At 35.2% G+C, this 13,778-nt stretch overlaps 1 protein-coding gene across 1 annotated transcript in view; it reads left to right on the top strand.

The window, feature by feature from the left end:
* LOC119832362 (galactokinase-like) overlaps window positions 1-10,125 on the top strand; it is a 29,110-nt gene extending 18,985 nt beyond the window's left edge. The window contains exons 6-9 of the mRNA XM_038356031.1: window positions 1,109-1,290; window positions 3,888-4,003; window positions 5,793-5,951; window positions 9,991-10,125. Coding sequence (XP_038211959.1) covers window positions 1,109-1,290; window positions 3,888-4,003; window positions 5,793-5,951; window positions 9,991-10,104 — 571 coding nt within the window. The 3' untranslated portion in view covers window positions 10,105-10,125. The remainder of the gene's footprint in view (window positions 1-1,108; window positions 1,291-3,887; window positions 4,004-5,792; window positions 5,952-9,990) is intronic.
* Window positions 10,126-13,778: the final 3,653 nt, after the last annotated feature.

Here is a 13,778-nt window from a genome sequence, read left to right as displayed (position 1 = left end):
AACCGTTTGAGTCCTTTGACTTAAGTAGCTGTTGAACCATTTTACACTTTCAGGACTGATACCATAGTAAGAGAGCTTTAGAAATTAAAAACTTTTAACGGACGAGACGTGTCTCCCCTTGACCACGCTCGCTTTAAAGTGTTCGAAACGTCGGGTTAATAATATAATGAATAAATCGCTTTTAAAATACGTTAAAAAGTTTTTAATTTCTAAAAGTTTAATAATGTTATTATACATACGAACATAGGAAAACGCAGCAAAGTTTAATTAATAAGCATATATAACACTACCTGCGACCCGCGGTTTCACCCCCATAAGTCTGTATCGCGTAGAAATATCGGAATAAACAGATGCCTATGTGTTATTCCAGTTGTCCAGCTATCTACGTACCAAATTTCATTGCAATCGGTTTGGTAGTTTTTGTGTGAAAGAGTAACAATCAATATTAGTACGATTTACTGTTACTTTTATTCACACAAAACGGTTTACGTCAAGTTTCGGAAATGTTCCCGTTTATAAATATTGCTATATAGCGTATAATTATCTTACAAGTCATAATCATCATCATCAGCCAACATATGTTTCCACTTTATACATAATGTATAATTAAAGAATCGCTGGCCAAATGCGGGTTGCCAGAACTGTTAAAAAGTTGGTATTGTGTATATTAACTACTCTTAAAATATATTCTTTTGTCATTAGAATTCGTTTATCAGCTCAATTATAGCTTTACATATATTATGAGCCAAATTAGGCGTCTTAATCCCTAATGAATCTAAAAGACATGTTTATAAAGCCCGGATATTCATCAAGTCTTAATTAAGCCGCGAAGTTGTTTTTACTTAGAGTTTTTGTTTGTGGGTACAGTTTTTTGATAAAACAAAAAATAACAGAAAACAAATCCTAATAAAGTTTGTAAGGATGTATGTGTGTTTGTTGCTCTTTCACGCATAAACTGCTGAACCGATTGCAATGAAATTTGGTGCGTAGACAGCTGGACAACTGGAATAACATATAGGCAACTTTTTATCCCGATATTCCTACGGGAAACGGACTTCGCGGGTGAAACCGCGGGGCGCAGCTAGTTTATTATATTTTTTAACCGCAGGTCGTTAGAAGCGAAACAAATACCAATAGAAGCAGATGACACTGTAATACTAGTTGTGAATTCCAACGTAAAACATCAGCTGACCGGCAGCGAGTACCCGCTGAGACGTGCGCAGTGCCAGGAGGCCGCGAGGCTACTGAAGGTGCAATCGTTGCGCGACGCGTGCCCTGAGGACGTCGAGGGTAGATTCTGTTTTTTAATTTGTTCTTTTTTTTGTGTTGTGTGTGATTGAAGGACTCCGAGGAGTGATGTACTATTTATAACGTACTATTTTTTATTTATTTGTTACACCTTATTATGGATACAACAAGATGTATAACAAATAAACAATATAATACAGGAATGATGTGGCCAATTGGCGATCTTGTCACTATGCAGTGATCTATGTCAGCTATGGAGAGTAAGTGAAATGCATCATGTATTTAGATTTCTTTTTGTGAGATTAAAATAACCTCGTGTTGATTGAGCTGACGGCGTGTGAATACATGAAGGTTTTTATAATAATCTAATTAGATTTTCTTTAGATTTACCCATAGCAAAACGTTGTATAGAAATAAAATCATGGAGCTAATCCTACTATCCTATCCTTCCTACTAATATTATAAATGTGTGTGTTTGTTGCTCTTTCACACAAACAACTGAATCGATTGCAATGAAATTTGGTACGTAGACAGCTGGATAACTGGAATAACATATAGGCAACTTTTTATCCCTATATTCCTACGGGATATGGACTTACGCGGGTGAAACTGCGGAGCGCAGCTAGTAAACAATATTTTTGGAAAATGAAAAATGTGTTTATGAATCGAACTGAAAATATTGGAAGCTTTGTAGTTATTCTTTTAAATTCATAATAACGGAAGATAACAGATCCCGATAATCTTTACATATCAATTATATCGTTCGACCATATAAAAGGCGTTTCTTATAAAACAGTTAAAAAAAGCAGTTGCTTCGTTTAAAGAGAGGCACAGAAAAATTTGTCAGTCAACCGTTTTATAATATAACGTCTGATTTATTATGGTCCTTGTTTTGTTAAATCGGTTGCTAGGCAACGAAAATATTCCTAACTATAATAAATACATGGCTGTTGTTATGAGAGTTATTTGAACTGTGAGTAATTTCACATTGATATAACCTACATAAACATTTATTACAAACATATTTACCCTAGTACTGTTTAAAAGCGCTTATAATGTAACTAGCGGTCCGCCCCGGCTTCGCCCGTGGTACATACTAGCCTATAGCCTTCCTCAATATATCGGCAATGTAACACTGAAAGAATTTTTCAAATCGAACCGGTAGTTCCTGAGATTCAAACAAACGAACAAACTTTTCAGCTTTATAATATTAGTACAGATTTAATTTTGTATTTATTAAAATAATAATAAAACCTTTTTTTATTAGACATATAACAATATTAAAAAGATAAAACACGTATTTTCATACCATATTCAATGCGATAAGTGTTAACAATGCATTTAAATTTCGCATTAATTTCATAGCAGCAAAGAGCATTGTTAATTACGTTTTAATAATGAAGTTTCAACTAATTTGTATGCCGTTGAATAACAAGCGAATAACATATGATGCATTTGGTTTGATGATTTCATTCATAGTTCAAATTGTATGAATTCTCATAAAATATATATTGACACAGAAAATCAGATAAAATTGAAACAATTGACCGCATTATGCCCATTTTGGGGGAGTTGTGGATAAATATATAATCCCACATTTTTTTATTATTGAATGTTATCAAACACAAAAATTTCAAATGAATGAAAGCGCATCGAAATCGGTCCATCCATTTGTTGAATACGATGCCACTGACAGACACACACACACAGATACATCGACGAGAAACTCTCTTTTTGCGTCGAGGCTTAAGAAAAAACTGTTTTACCTTTTGACGCTCAGCTACGTTATGGTTAAGTGTGAGTCGGACTCGCGACACTAGGGGTTCCGTACATAAATTAGCTAAGGAGCTGCAATTTGTAATTTGTATTGTTATGGCAAGAGAAATATATTATCTCTGAAAGTTACAATTGTCTAATTAAGAGGGTATATGAAATCCAGCCTGGTGACACACACCCGGACACACAGGCGGACAGTGAAGTCTTGGTAATAGGGTCTCGTTTTAGCCTTTGGGTAGAGAGCTCTAAAACTTAAAATATAATTTGAACTTTAACTGAAAAACTTGTGATAGCCGCTTTGAGACTAAAATTTTACTAGCTGCGCCCCGTGGTTTCACCCGCGTAAGTCCGTATCCCGTAGAAATATCAGGATAAAAGGTTGCCTGTAATTTATTCCACTTGGCCAGCTGTCTACGTACCAAATTTTATTGCAATCGGTTCAGCAGCTTTTGCGTGAAAGAACAACAAACACACACACACACATCCTCACAAACTTTGGCATTTTAGCAGGATTAGATAGATACCTTAGTATAGGACCTGAAATCAATTTTTTTTTTTTTGAAACTTTTCAAAGATGGTCAATCTTGAATCGAAGTATGCTGATTCCCTACGGATTAGTTATTCAATATACTGGAACTTTCAGAAAGACATTTTATGAGCAAATTAATTATATTTATAAATAAACTAGCTGTTGCCCGTAGCATCGCCTGCATGGTCAACACACTCCTATAAAAATTAAGCTATATAACTCTCTATTCTTCTAACTTCTCGCTCCGTTGCGACGTAAAACAAACACACAAACACACTATATCATTCACAATACAGTAAGGATGTGTGCGACTAATTTATCCATTTTTCAACAGAGCTAAAATGGCTAAAGACGGATCCGGATGTAGTTAAAAGAGCACAGCATGTTATAAATGAAATCGCGCGGACACAGAAGACAGCAGCTTTGCTGCCATTAAAGGATTTCCAAGAGGTATTTAACTTTAACAATAGAAAACCATTCAAACAAAGTGCGATGAGATAAGTTCTTGTTTGTGTATTAGCATTAAAAAAGTGTCAGGCTTCCTGGAAAGAGAAAAAGCGACCGCCTTTGAACTGGTTCATGTTTCTAGTAAGTAGGTCACCGTGCAAGGGATAAGACCCTGTTCTGTTGCGTTTGTTGTATTCTTGGTATGCTTTTATTAGCTTCACCTGTATGTTGGTAACTAACTCATTTAGACTCGATTTTGATCCACTTTAAACGGATGGATTTTATTTAAACTTAGTACACTTATTGAGGATGGATGGCAATACAATACACTACTAATACTAATAAACAACTGGAATAACATATAGGCAACTTTTATCCCGACATTCCTTCGGGATACGGACTTACGCGGGTGAAACCGCGGAACCCGAGAATACTCGGGAGGACCAGGGGCGTGCAGTTAAATATTTATAAAGTTGTATGGTTGTACACACATTTAAAAACAGTCGAGTGGAATTTATATAGAACAGGTATTCAAAATCAAATTTTCATTTGCGATTAACTTTTTTTTTTACGTGAGGAAATCCTTCATGGATACCGTGCTACTTCGGGGGTAGTAGCAAAGGTTATGCCAGACTCTTACTGGCTAAAACATCAAAGTGTCCTACTTCGGCGCAGGTAATGAGGGGTTCTCGGCATCTCCCTTAGGAACGCACACGGTACCCCTCGCGCGCTTGCTGTCCGCAGCTCCACATACATCAACTTTAACTTACTCAACGACAAATCGTAGCCACAACAATCTGTCAGCAATTAGCTGGCTTAAATATCGATAACCCCTCATAAGCGAGAATGCCAAAAATTCCCGGAACTAATTCCAAGAATTACAATTGACAGGAATTTCCGTTAATAATATTCTATTTATAAAAACAAAATTTTTGTGATTCATTACGGAACGAATAGACGTTATGAGAATGTTAAAGGAAATTAAAGTTATAACTGCCACGTTTCATAGAAATTAGTGAAGTATTTTTGACGTCATTGTATAAAATCCATTGTTGTGCAGTTGTCTCGCAAATATCGAGAATTCAGTATATTGATCTCTATATATATAAAATTCTCGTGGCACAATGTTAGTTACCATACGCGTCCGTAACGGCTGGATCGATTCTCACGAAATTTTGTGTTTATATTGAGGAGGTCTGAGAATCGGTCAATATCTATTTTTCATACCCCTTAATGATAAGAGAAAGGCAGAACAGCGTTTGCTGGGTCAGCTAGTCCTGCTAATCCTTCTTATCCTACTAATATTATAAAAGCGAAAGTTTGTAAGGGTGTGTGTATGTTTTTTTGCTCTTTCACGCAAAAACTGCTGAACCGATTGCAATGAAATTTGATATGTAGACAGCTGGACAACTAGAATAACATATAGGTAATATTCATTGTGGGAGTCGAGCACCGGGGAAGTATCACACCCCCACAGAAAACCGGCGTGAAATAGTGGCATGCCACTGTGTTTCGTACGGTGAGTGGGGGAGCCGGAGGCCCGTTTCCTTTTCCTCACCCGTCCTAGTCCATTCCTTCTTTCCAGTCGTTAATCCTTTCCTTTTCCGTCACTTTTATCCCGATATTATAGAAACCGCGAAAGAGATAGCAGCTAAATCAAACTGCAACAATTGCCTTCGTTTCTCAACAATTTGTGCATGTTTATGCGATATCTTCTTTTTATTTATGATACTTTTAATAAGATTTTATTTCATTAACGTACTAACTAATAAACTCTTTATCGTTGGGTCAGATCGGCCAACTGTTCTACGAGTCTCACGATTCCCTCAGCAAGCTGATGGAGGTGTCCTGTCCTGAATTGGATCAGCTGGTGCATATTGTCAAGTCCTGTGACGGGGTGTACGGAGCCAGGATGACGGGAGGTGGTTTTGGGGGCTGTATGATCGCTTTGGTGAGAAAATTTCTCAATTTTTTCTTCTATTTTGGAATATTGCTTTCTTTTTGAGGTAAGAAATCTATACTAATATTATAAAGCTGAAGAGTTTGTTTGTTTGTTTGAACGCGCTAATCTCAAGAACTGCTGTTACAATTTTAAAAATTATTTCAGTGTTAGATAGATCCATATATTGAGGAAAGCTTTAATAGGCTACATATATATGTACCACGGGCGTAGCCGGGGCGGACCGCTAGTACGACTATATACATAATAAATATGTTTACAACGCTAAAAGAATCAATGAAGATTTTTCTTTGATTGTATGAAGTTGATTTTTTATATAGAAATTAAAATAGTAAACTATTACTAGTAGTAAATATCACTACTATTACTAGAGTGGCGCAAAGATCCGAAGTGAGTTTGGCCTCCGACAATGAGTGCCTCTAGAGAAATTATTTAATAGATATAAAGTTAAACCTATGAGAGTCGATAATTTAGTATTATTTAGGTGTTTATTGTGATTTGAATAAGGTGTTAAAGTTTTATCTTTGTGGTGAGTCTCAATCGAGATTGACAAAATTTCTTTAATTAAATGTAAACTCGTTATTTAATCATCAATCAAAAGGCCGATTCAAATTCCGCTTCATGATTTTCTTTCTTCATATTTGTAAATCTTTAATTTTGACCGCCGACAAATCCTATATTTAGGAATAAAAGACTTTTAAATGAATATTATGTGAAGTCCCGTATCCCCGAGTGGGGTATGGTGAAGACGCTATACATTTGTTTCACTGATCGATTTTCTTTATGGACAAGTAGGCAGCCTTCTGTGTCCTGCCAGACTGAGACATGTTTTTTGTGCGTCCCCACCGGGAATCTAACGCAGGACCCTCGATTATAGGCTCACACGTTGTACCAAGGAGTACTAAGGAGGCGGATGAATGGATATTAAATGTGATTTATTCATTAGTGTTTTGGTGGAGGTACCTAATTCACAAACAACAATTTTTGTATGATTGACAAGAGATGTAATATAATGATATATTATGTCTGTGTTCAAAACCCTTAATAATTAATAAATCGAGTTTAAAATCTGTTTTTAAGTCTTACATTTATAATATTCGCGTAAAAACAAACACATGAAACACTGAATCGTAGATTACGATAAAATATAGCTTTTTCATCACTATACTAGAAAATGGCGCACAAAAAATATCCGCCGTTAAAAAACTTTCATGAAAATACAGACAGTCAGGATTTACTTGTGTATTTAAAATATTGGATCACACTTCACACTAATATTATAAATGCGAGAGTTTGTATGTTCGAATGTTTGTCCGTCAATCGCTATAAAACTACTGAAAGGATTTTGATGAAATTTGGTACACAGACAGGGTATGAGCTAACTTGGGCGATAGAATACTTTCTATCCCGACTAAATGTTCCCTTGGGATAAAGCAGGATAAGACGAGAGTCACGCAGAGCACAGTCAATGCCAAACCGTAGCAAAAAGACGCGGGGTTCGGATTCCGCCTCGTGATCAAATTTTTTATACTCTTTCAACATTTTTCATTTATAAAGCATTTCAATGCCATAAAACCTAAGAAAATAACAATATTGTATATAAAGCACCATATTAATTTCTCGGGGACTTGACTAAATTGGATCGATTCAAGCGATAACCAATTACCAATACCCATTATTACTTATTAAACCGCCATCAAATTGTCAAAGCTAGGACAAGGAACAGCTTTTGATCATAAACAGAATCACCAAAATCGGCTCACCCACTTGAAAGTTATGAGGAAACAAACGCAAAACAATAAAGTCGAATTAAGAACCTGTGAATAATTAACTTGCATGCGAAATTTGAGAAAACTCGTGTAAATATAATTACGAAGCAAATGATTACACGTTTCTTGGATATTTCTCAAATAAACATGTTTATTATTTATATTAAAATAGCTCCGTAAAGTGCAGCAATTATTTTCCTTTCAATAGCTGCAAGCAAATTAGCATCCACCGACGCGTCTGCTATACTGTTGTCTACCTACGTGTTTTTATACCAATAAAAATAATGTGGGTACACTGAAAGAGTTATTTTTAAAACTGTGTTTTATTTAATACATAGTAAAACGCTTAAAGAGAATTTAACTGAATTTTCAGTTTTATAGCATTGTAATGCTTCATAAACGAGAAATTTTGAAAGAATTGAAAAGATTTGATCACGATGCGGGTTTCGAACCCGCGTTTCTTGCCTAACCGTAGCAACGCCTAGCCTCTCGGCCACCCGTGATCCCGCCACAGTAATCGAATTTCTTCTACTCTTTCGGTTTCATGTGCCTAAGGGGCACCCCACGCCATCTATCAAACTTGTTGTATATTCTTTCATTTATAAGACAAATATTTATTAATCAGGTTTGATGATTTGTTATTTATGCATGTTTTTCCTCACTTAAAAATAAAAAAAATAGAAATGGATGTAAAAGGGGATTTGAACTCCTCAAACCTCCTGCGACTACACTCATGTTTGTTGGTTGAACTAAAATATTTATGATCGATTTTTCGATTCTTTAAAAATTTCTCATTTATAAAGCATTTCAGTGCTATAAAACTTAAAAGTTAAATATTTATTATTGTTGAAATCACATGAAATTGACTAATACATACTTTTATGAGCAATTAATTGTGAATTCTGTGTATGTTTGTTTGAATTTCCCTCGCTTCGTAGATTTCGGTTTATGCTCTTCGAATTTTTATCACGTATTGAGGGTCGATAGCTGTGGCTTTATATTCTTGCCAGGATTGCAAGGATAACATCATTTTATTGCGTTTTCTATTTCTGATTTAAAATTGGGACTAAAAATGCGAAGGGAGCTTCCTGGTTTGAATAATCGAGCCTGTTTTTAGATTTTCAAATCATTTGTTTATATTCTACAGACAGACGAACTAAGCATTTACTAAGAATTATAGTTTTTTATTTGCAACAAGAAAAGATTGTTTAATTACTAGAATTAAGCAATATTTTCAGCAGGTGCTAGCAGGTGTATATCTGTTAATCTTTCCTTCTACTTTGTACTGCGGTGTAACATTCCATACAAACGAAAAGCTCCTTCAACTACGTGGGCGAAGCCATGGGCAGACGGCTAGCAGTCTATAATAAATACATAAGAATGTTAAAAACACTTCAATAGATCGCTTCACTTGTGTCTAGGCTTCCTTTTTTTTATAATCAAATTCGTCACTGTTCCATTTAAAGCCTTGATTACCTTATATTGAAGTACTAATTGCTTTTTAATTTGTTGCTGTAACGGTAAACTCTTCTGGAAACATTTTCCCCGGAAGCTCATACAAAGGGCGATTGCAGAAAATCTCTTGTGACAAACAATGCGGTATTATCTTTTACTCGAATTATTTGAAAAAATCCTCAGCGTCTGTGGTTCTTTCTGAGAATTGTTGGGTAACAGTAAATGGAACTTAATATATGAATAGGTTGCTAGTGCTATTTCCATACATTCACGAATCATAAATAAACTAAAGATATATATTATAAAGGTTACCTCAGAAGTACTAACTAATAACTTGTTCAATATAGTTATTGTACGGCCTCCTTAATACGTGAGCGTAGATTCGAGGGGTCATGGGTTCGAGCCCCGGTGACACAAAAAAATGCCTCGGTATGACAGGACATAGACGGCTGATCACCTAATCTTAATATATAAAAATCCAGTGTCATGATGTATGTTTCCAATGAACTCTTCCCCAACTCAACCGATTTTGATGAAATTTAGCATTTTATGTGTAATTTGGTCCAACTTAAGATATGGGATAGTTTTGATTTCGATTAATTATCCCAATAATTTATCATCTTAATATTTTTGATTATTACTCAGTCACAACAACGCGTGGCCGGGTATGCTAGTTATCTACAAAGAAAATCGATCAGTGAAACAGGTCGCCCCATTCCCTAATGGGACTTCACTTTTTATATAATTACAGATTGCGTAATAGTTACTGTTATTTCTAAATAATTTATATATATGTATAATTCCAGGCCCGAAAAGAATCTGTAGAAGAAATAAAGAAGAAAGTTCTGTCACAATACAAGGGGAGGCCGAGTTTCTTTACTTGCAATCCGAGTGACGGGGCGAAGATCTTACAAGTGTAATGTCATGAAATAAACTGTTTTGTTACCTTTCATAGTTTTATTTAATACATACATAATTTTTATTAATTTAATAATTTACTGCACACCGTTAGGAAATTATTCGTACACAAAATATTAATCCTACTAATATTATAAATGCGAAAGTTTGTAAGGATGTGTGTGTGTTTGTTGCTCTTTCACGCAAAAACTACTGAACCGATTGCAATGAAATTTAATACGTAGACACCTGGACAACTGGAATAACATATAGGCAACTTTTTATCCCGATATTCCTACGGGATTCGGCTTACGCGGGTGAAACCGTGGGGCGCGGCTAGTATAGCATGAAGGCAGCCTTATCTCTCATCGGCGATATCTTTCAGGCTGCTTGAGGTTACATTAATTTATTACTTGCTAATGAACGCTGTTTCCAACATCACTTAGGTACATATTAAGTAGGATGCTTATAATATTAAGTAAGATGATTTATAATATTAAGTAGGATGCTTAGGTTAATTGGGAACACAAATACAATGGAAAAAAAATGGAATGATCATAACAATGATGATGAAGGCATCCTTCTTCCTACTAATATTATAAACGTTAAAGTTTGTACGAATAAATGGATGTTTTTCTTTCACTCGAAAACTTGTGGAAGCTTATGGAATCTGTAGGAAAATTAGGTACAGAGATAGATTAAAGTCTGGATTAGCACATAGGCTTACCCGGGTACTACGCGAGTGACGCCGCGGGTTATAGCTCGTGTATATATAATCCTTGCCAATTACAATCGCATTGCACGCATAACAGCGGAGCGCAGTCACAACTGTCACATAATGCGAAAGTAATAAATGGTTTGTATTTTATAGTGGAACTAGTTGAATCGGCATACGTCGACCCGTCCCGTCGTCGTGCTGTTTCCAGCAGTATGGCAACGAATACTGTAACAAAACATTTTATTGCACTCTATTATATATCTATTGAGAACAATATAAAATATAAAAGAGATACTTACAGATGTATAATCCCTACTAATATTGTAAAAGTAACTCTGTCTGTCTGTTACGCTTTCACGCCTAAATTAATGAACCGATTTTGATGAAATTTGGTATGATGATAGAAGAAGTAAGATTGTTTCAGACGTAAACCTCTTAACCAATTTTGACAAATAGTCTAGACCTTGGGAAGGACGATAGGCTACTTTTTTTGTCCCGAGACAGGACTCCTAGACAGGCGTGCCCATTCATAGATCGCATCCCTGCTTAACATCAGGTAGGATAGGTCAAATGTCTGCCTATTAAATATAAAACAAAAAACTCCTTACCATGTCGCGCGATATAAGCGCGCGGAAAGCTAGCATAAGATAAATATGGTGTAAAACGTTCTTTATGAAATAGGTAAAAAGAAATATTTTATAAGAGCATAAAAAATGTGTTCACGTACTTTAAATGTCTTGTGTGCGTTTGTTCATTAAAGTATGTTATACAAAAACAATAATTCAAAAAGTGGGCTTGTAAATTGCATGCTCATATACCCTATCCGATAAAATTAAGTTTAACTATGGAGAGGTCAATTGATCAATATTATACGCATGAAATTATAACGTTTTAAGCTTGGGAAAGAATAAATAATTAATTGAAAACAATTTTTCTGCATTACAAAGATCGTGTCTCACACCGTTTACAGTTCAACATCGGCGGAATTTATATTAAATCTTTGGCACAATTTACTCTTATTCGAGACATTACAGAAACGCAGGAAAAAACAGAGAAAAACTGAGAAAAGAGAATTTATAACGGGGACAAACCATATGACCTTTACCTTATTGAAGATTTTGCTATTAAGAATTTAAATAGAGGACTGTTAAAATAAAACGCACGATGTTACTCCACCATTACTCTATAAATGAGCTGTCATCTTGATAGCTGCTGTGAATGAACCGTCATTAAGTATTAAGGTTAAAAATAACATTTTTATCTCCGTAAAATCACTGGAGTTGCAGAGTTACACGTGGTGTGAGTTAAGTTTATTGTGATATTAGAGATGTGTGTAAATCTTAAATATGTTACGTTTTATTTTTAGGGAATCTTCTCTATAATAGGGTAATTAGAGTCCATTTTCAAGAAAATAATTGGATTATGGCTTTATATAGTATGTTTGTTTGTTAAAAGTTCGACGACATATGACGTTTGCCAACCCGGACTTGGCCAGCGTGGTGGATTATGGCCTGAACCCTCATAGGAGGCCTGTGTCATATATGATGCTGATGATGATGATAGTATGTTTGTTGCTTATATATTATGTTTTTTTATGTCATAGCGTTTAACAGAGCTGGTGGTTCGCCTGATGGTAAGCGATGGTACGCTGCCCACTTTAAGGGATAAGGAAATAATTGACTACGGCAAAGTAGGAATGGACTAGGAAGAATGAGGGAAAGGGATCGGGTCTCCTGCTTCCCCACTCACCGTACAAAACACCATAGCATGCTACTATTTCACGGCTGCCTTCTGTGGGGGTGTGGTACCTCGCCGGTGTGAGCAAGCCCAATTATTGCTGCAGTGTATGTAGTGTGTTCCCACATCCTACTTCCTACTAGTCCTACTAATATTATAAATGCGAAAGTTTGTAAGGATGTGTGTGCGTTTGTTGCTCTTTCACGCAAAAGCTACTGAACCGATTGTAATAATATTTGGTATGTAGACAACTGGACAACTGAAATAATATATAGGTAAGTTTTTATTCCGATATTCCGAACAAATTAGTTACTTTGAAAGCGCAAATTTTAGAAACTACTCGACTACTTTCAAAAATGCTTTCAACGATGGAATTGTACGTGATGTAGTTGAGTTTTATATCACGCGACGCTAAAATAAAAATGTATATCAAATCAATAATTTTACGGACTCTTGAATGGAATACTTTATGTTTCTTATCTGTTAAAGCTTTATTTCTATATATTAGCTTCAAGGTTAAAAATAAAGCACAATTTTATCCAATCTTGTCAGCTTAGCTACTGTTTATACCCATAATATGTCCCGTAAGTAATAGTGACATAATATCATCGAGTATTTATTATATTATAAATGAATTATTATTTCAATTGAAAATGCGTCATTATGCCTCATACCCTTTTTATTAATACAACAATATCCCATCATAAAAATCCCATTTAGCTCGCCCACGTATCGACAACTAAAAGAGTCGTCGTAAAAGCTACAAGATGTAAAAGCTTTTAAACATTTCGGCACTTCTGAACCTTTCCTTGCACATTTTAATGGACTATTTTTGCGAAAGTTACTTATAACTTAAAAGGTCTATGAATGGCGCATGGTAAACAAAATATTGTGATCATAGAAACACAATCCGCATTATTAAATACACACACAAATATAGTAAAATATAACAAAAAGGAAAGCTCGCTAAGCGATCTAGGGAGATGTATGCGATTCTTTTTGGTAAAACTTAAGCCAACGCTCGGCCTTTATGTGTGTTGTTATATCGTTTTATAATTATATTTGGACAGTTTTAGAACACATACAAACTAACAGACTACATATCTCTAATTACCGAATCTTCATCCTCCATGTCTTAAACTCAAACTCAAAAACATTTATTGCAAGCTATATATACTTAGTCTGGCCATAAATACTGTTACACTTAATTATAAAAAAATATTACATTTGAATTTCGAATCT

The sequence above is a fragment of the Zerene cesonia genome, chromosome 15 (assembly GCF_012273895.1).
Source record: "Zerene cesonia ecotype Mississippi chromosome 15, Zerene_cesonia_1.1, whole genome shotgun sequence".
Lineage (NCBI taxonomy): Eukaryota > Metazoa > Arthropoda > Insecta > Lepidoptera > Pieridae > Zerene > Zerene cesonia.
The sequence above is the reverse complement of the archived record's forward strand: the minus strand, read 5'-3'. Positions and strand labels throughout refer to the sequence as shown.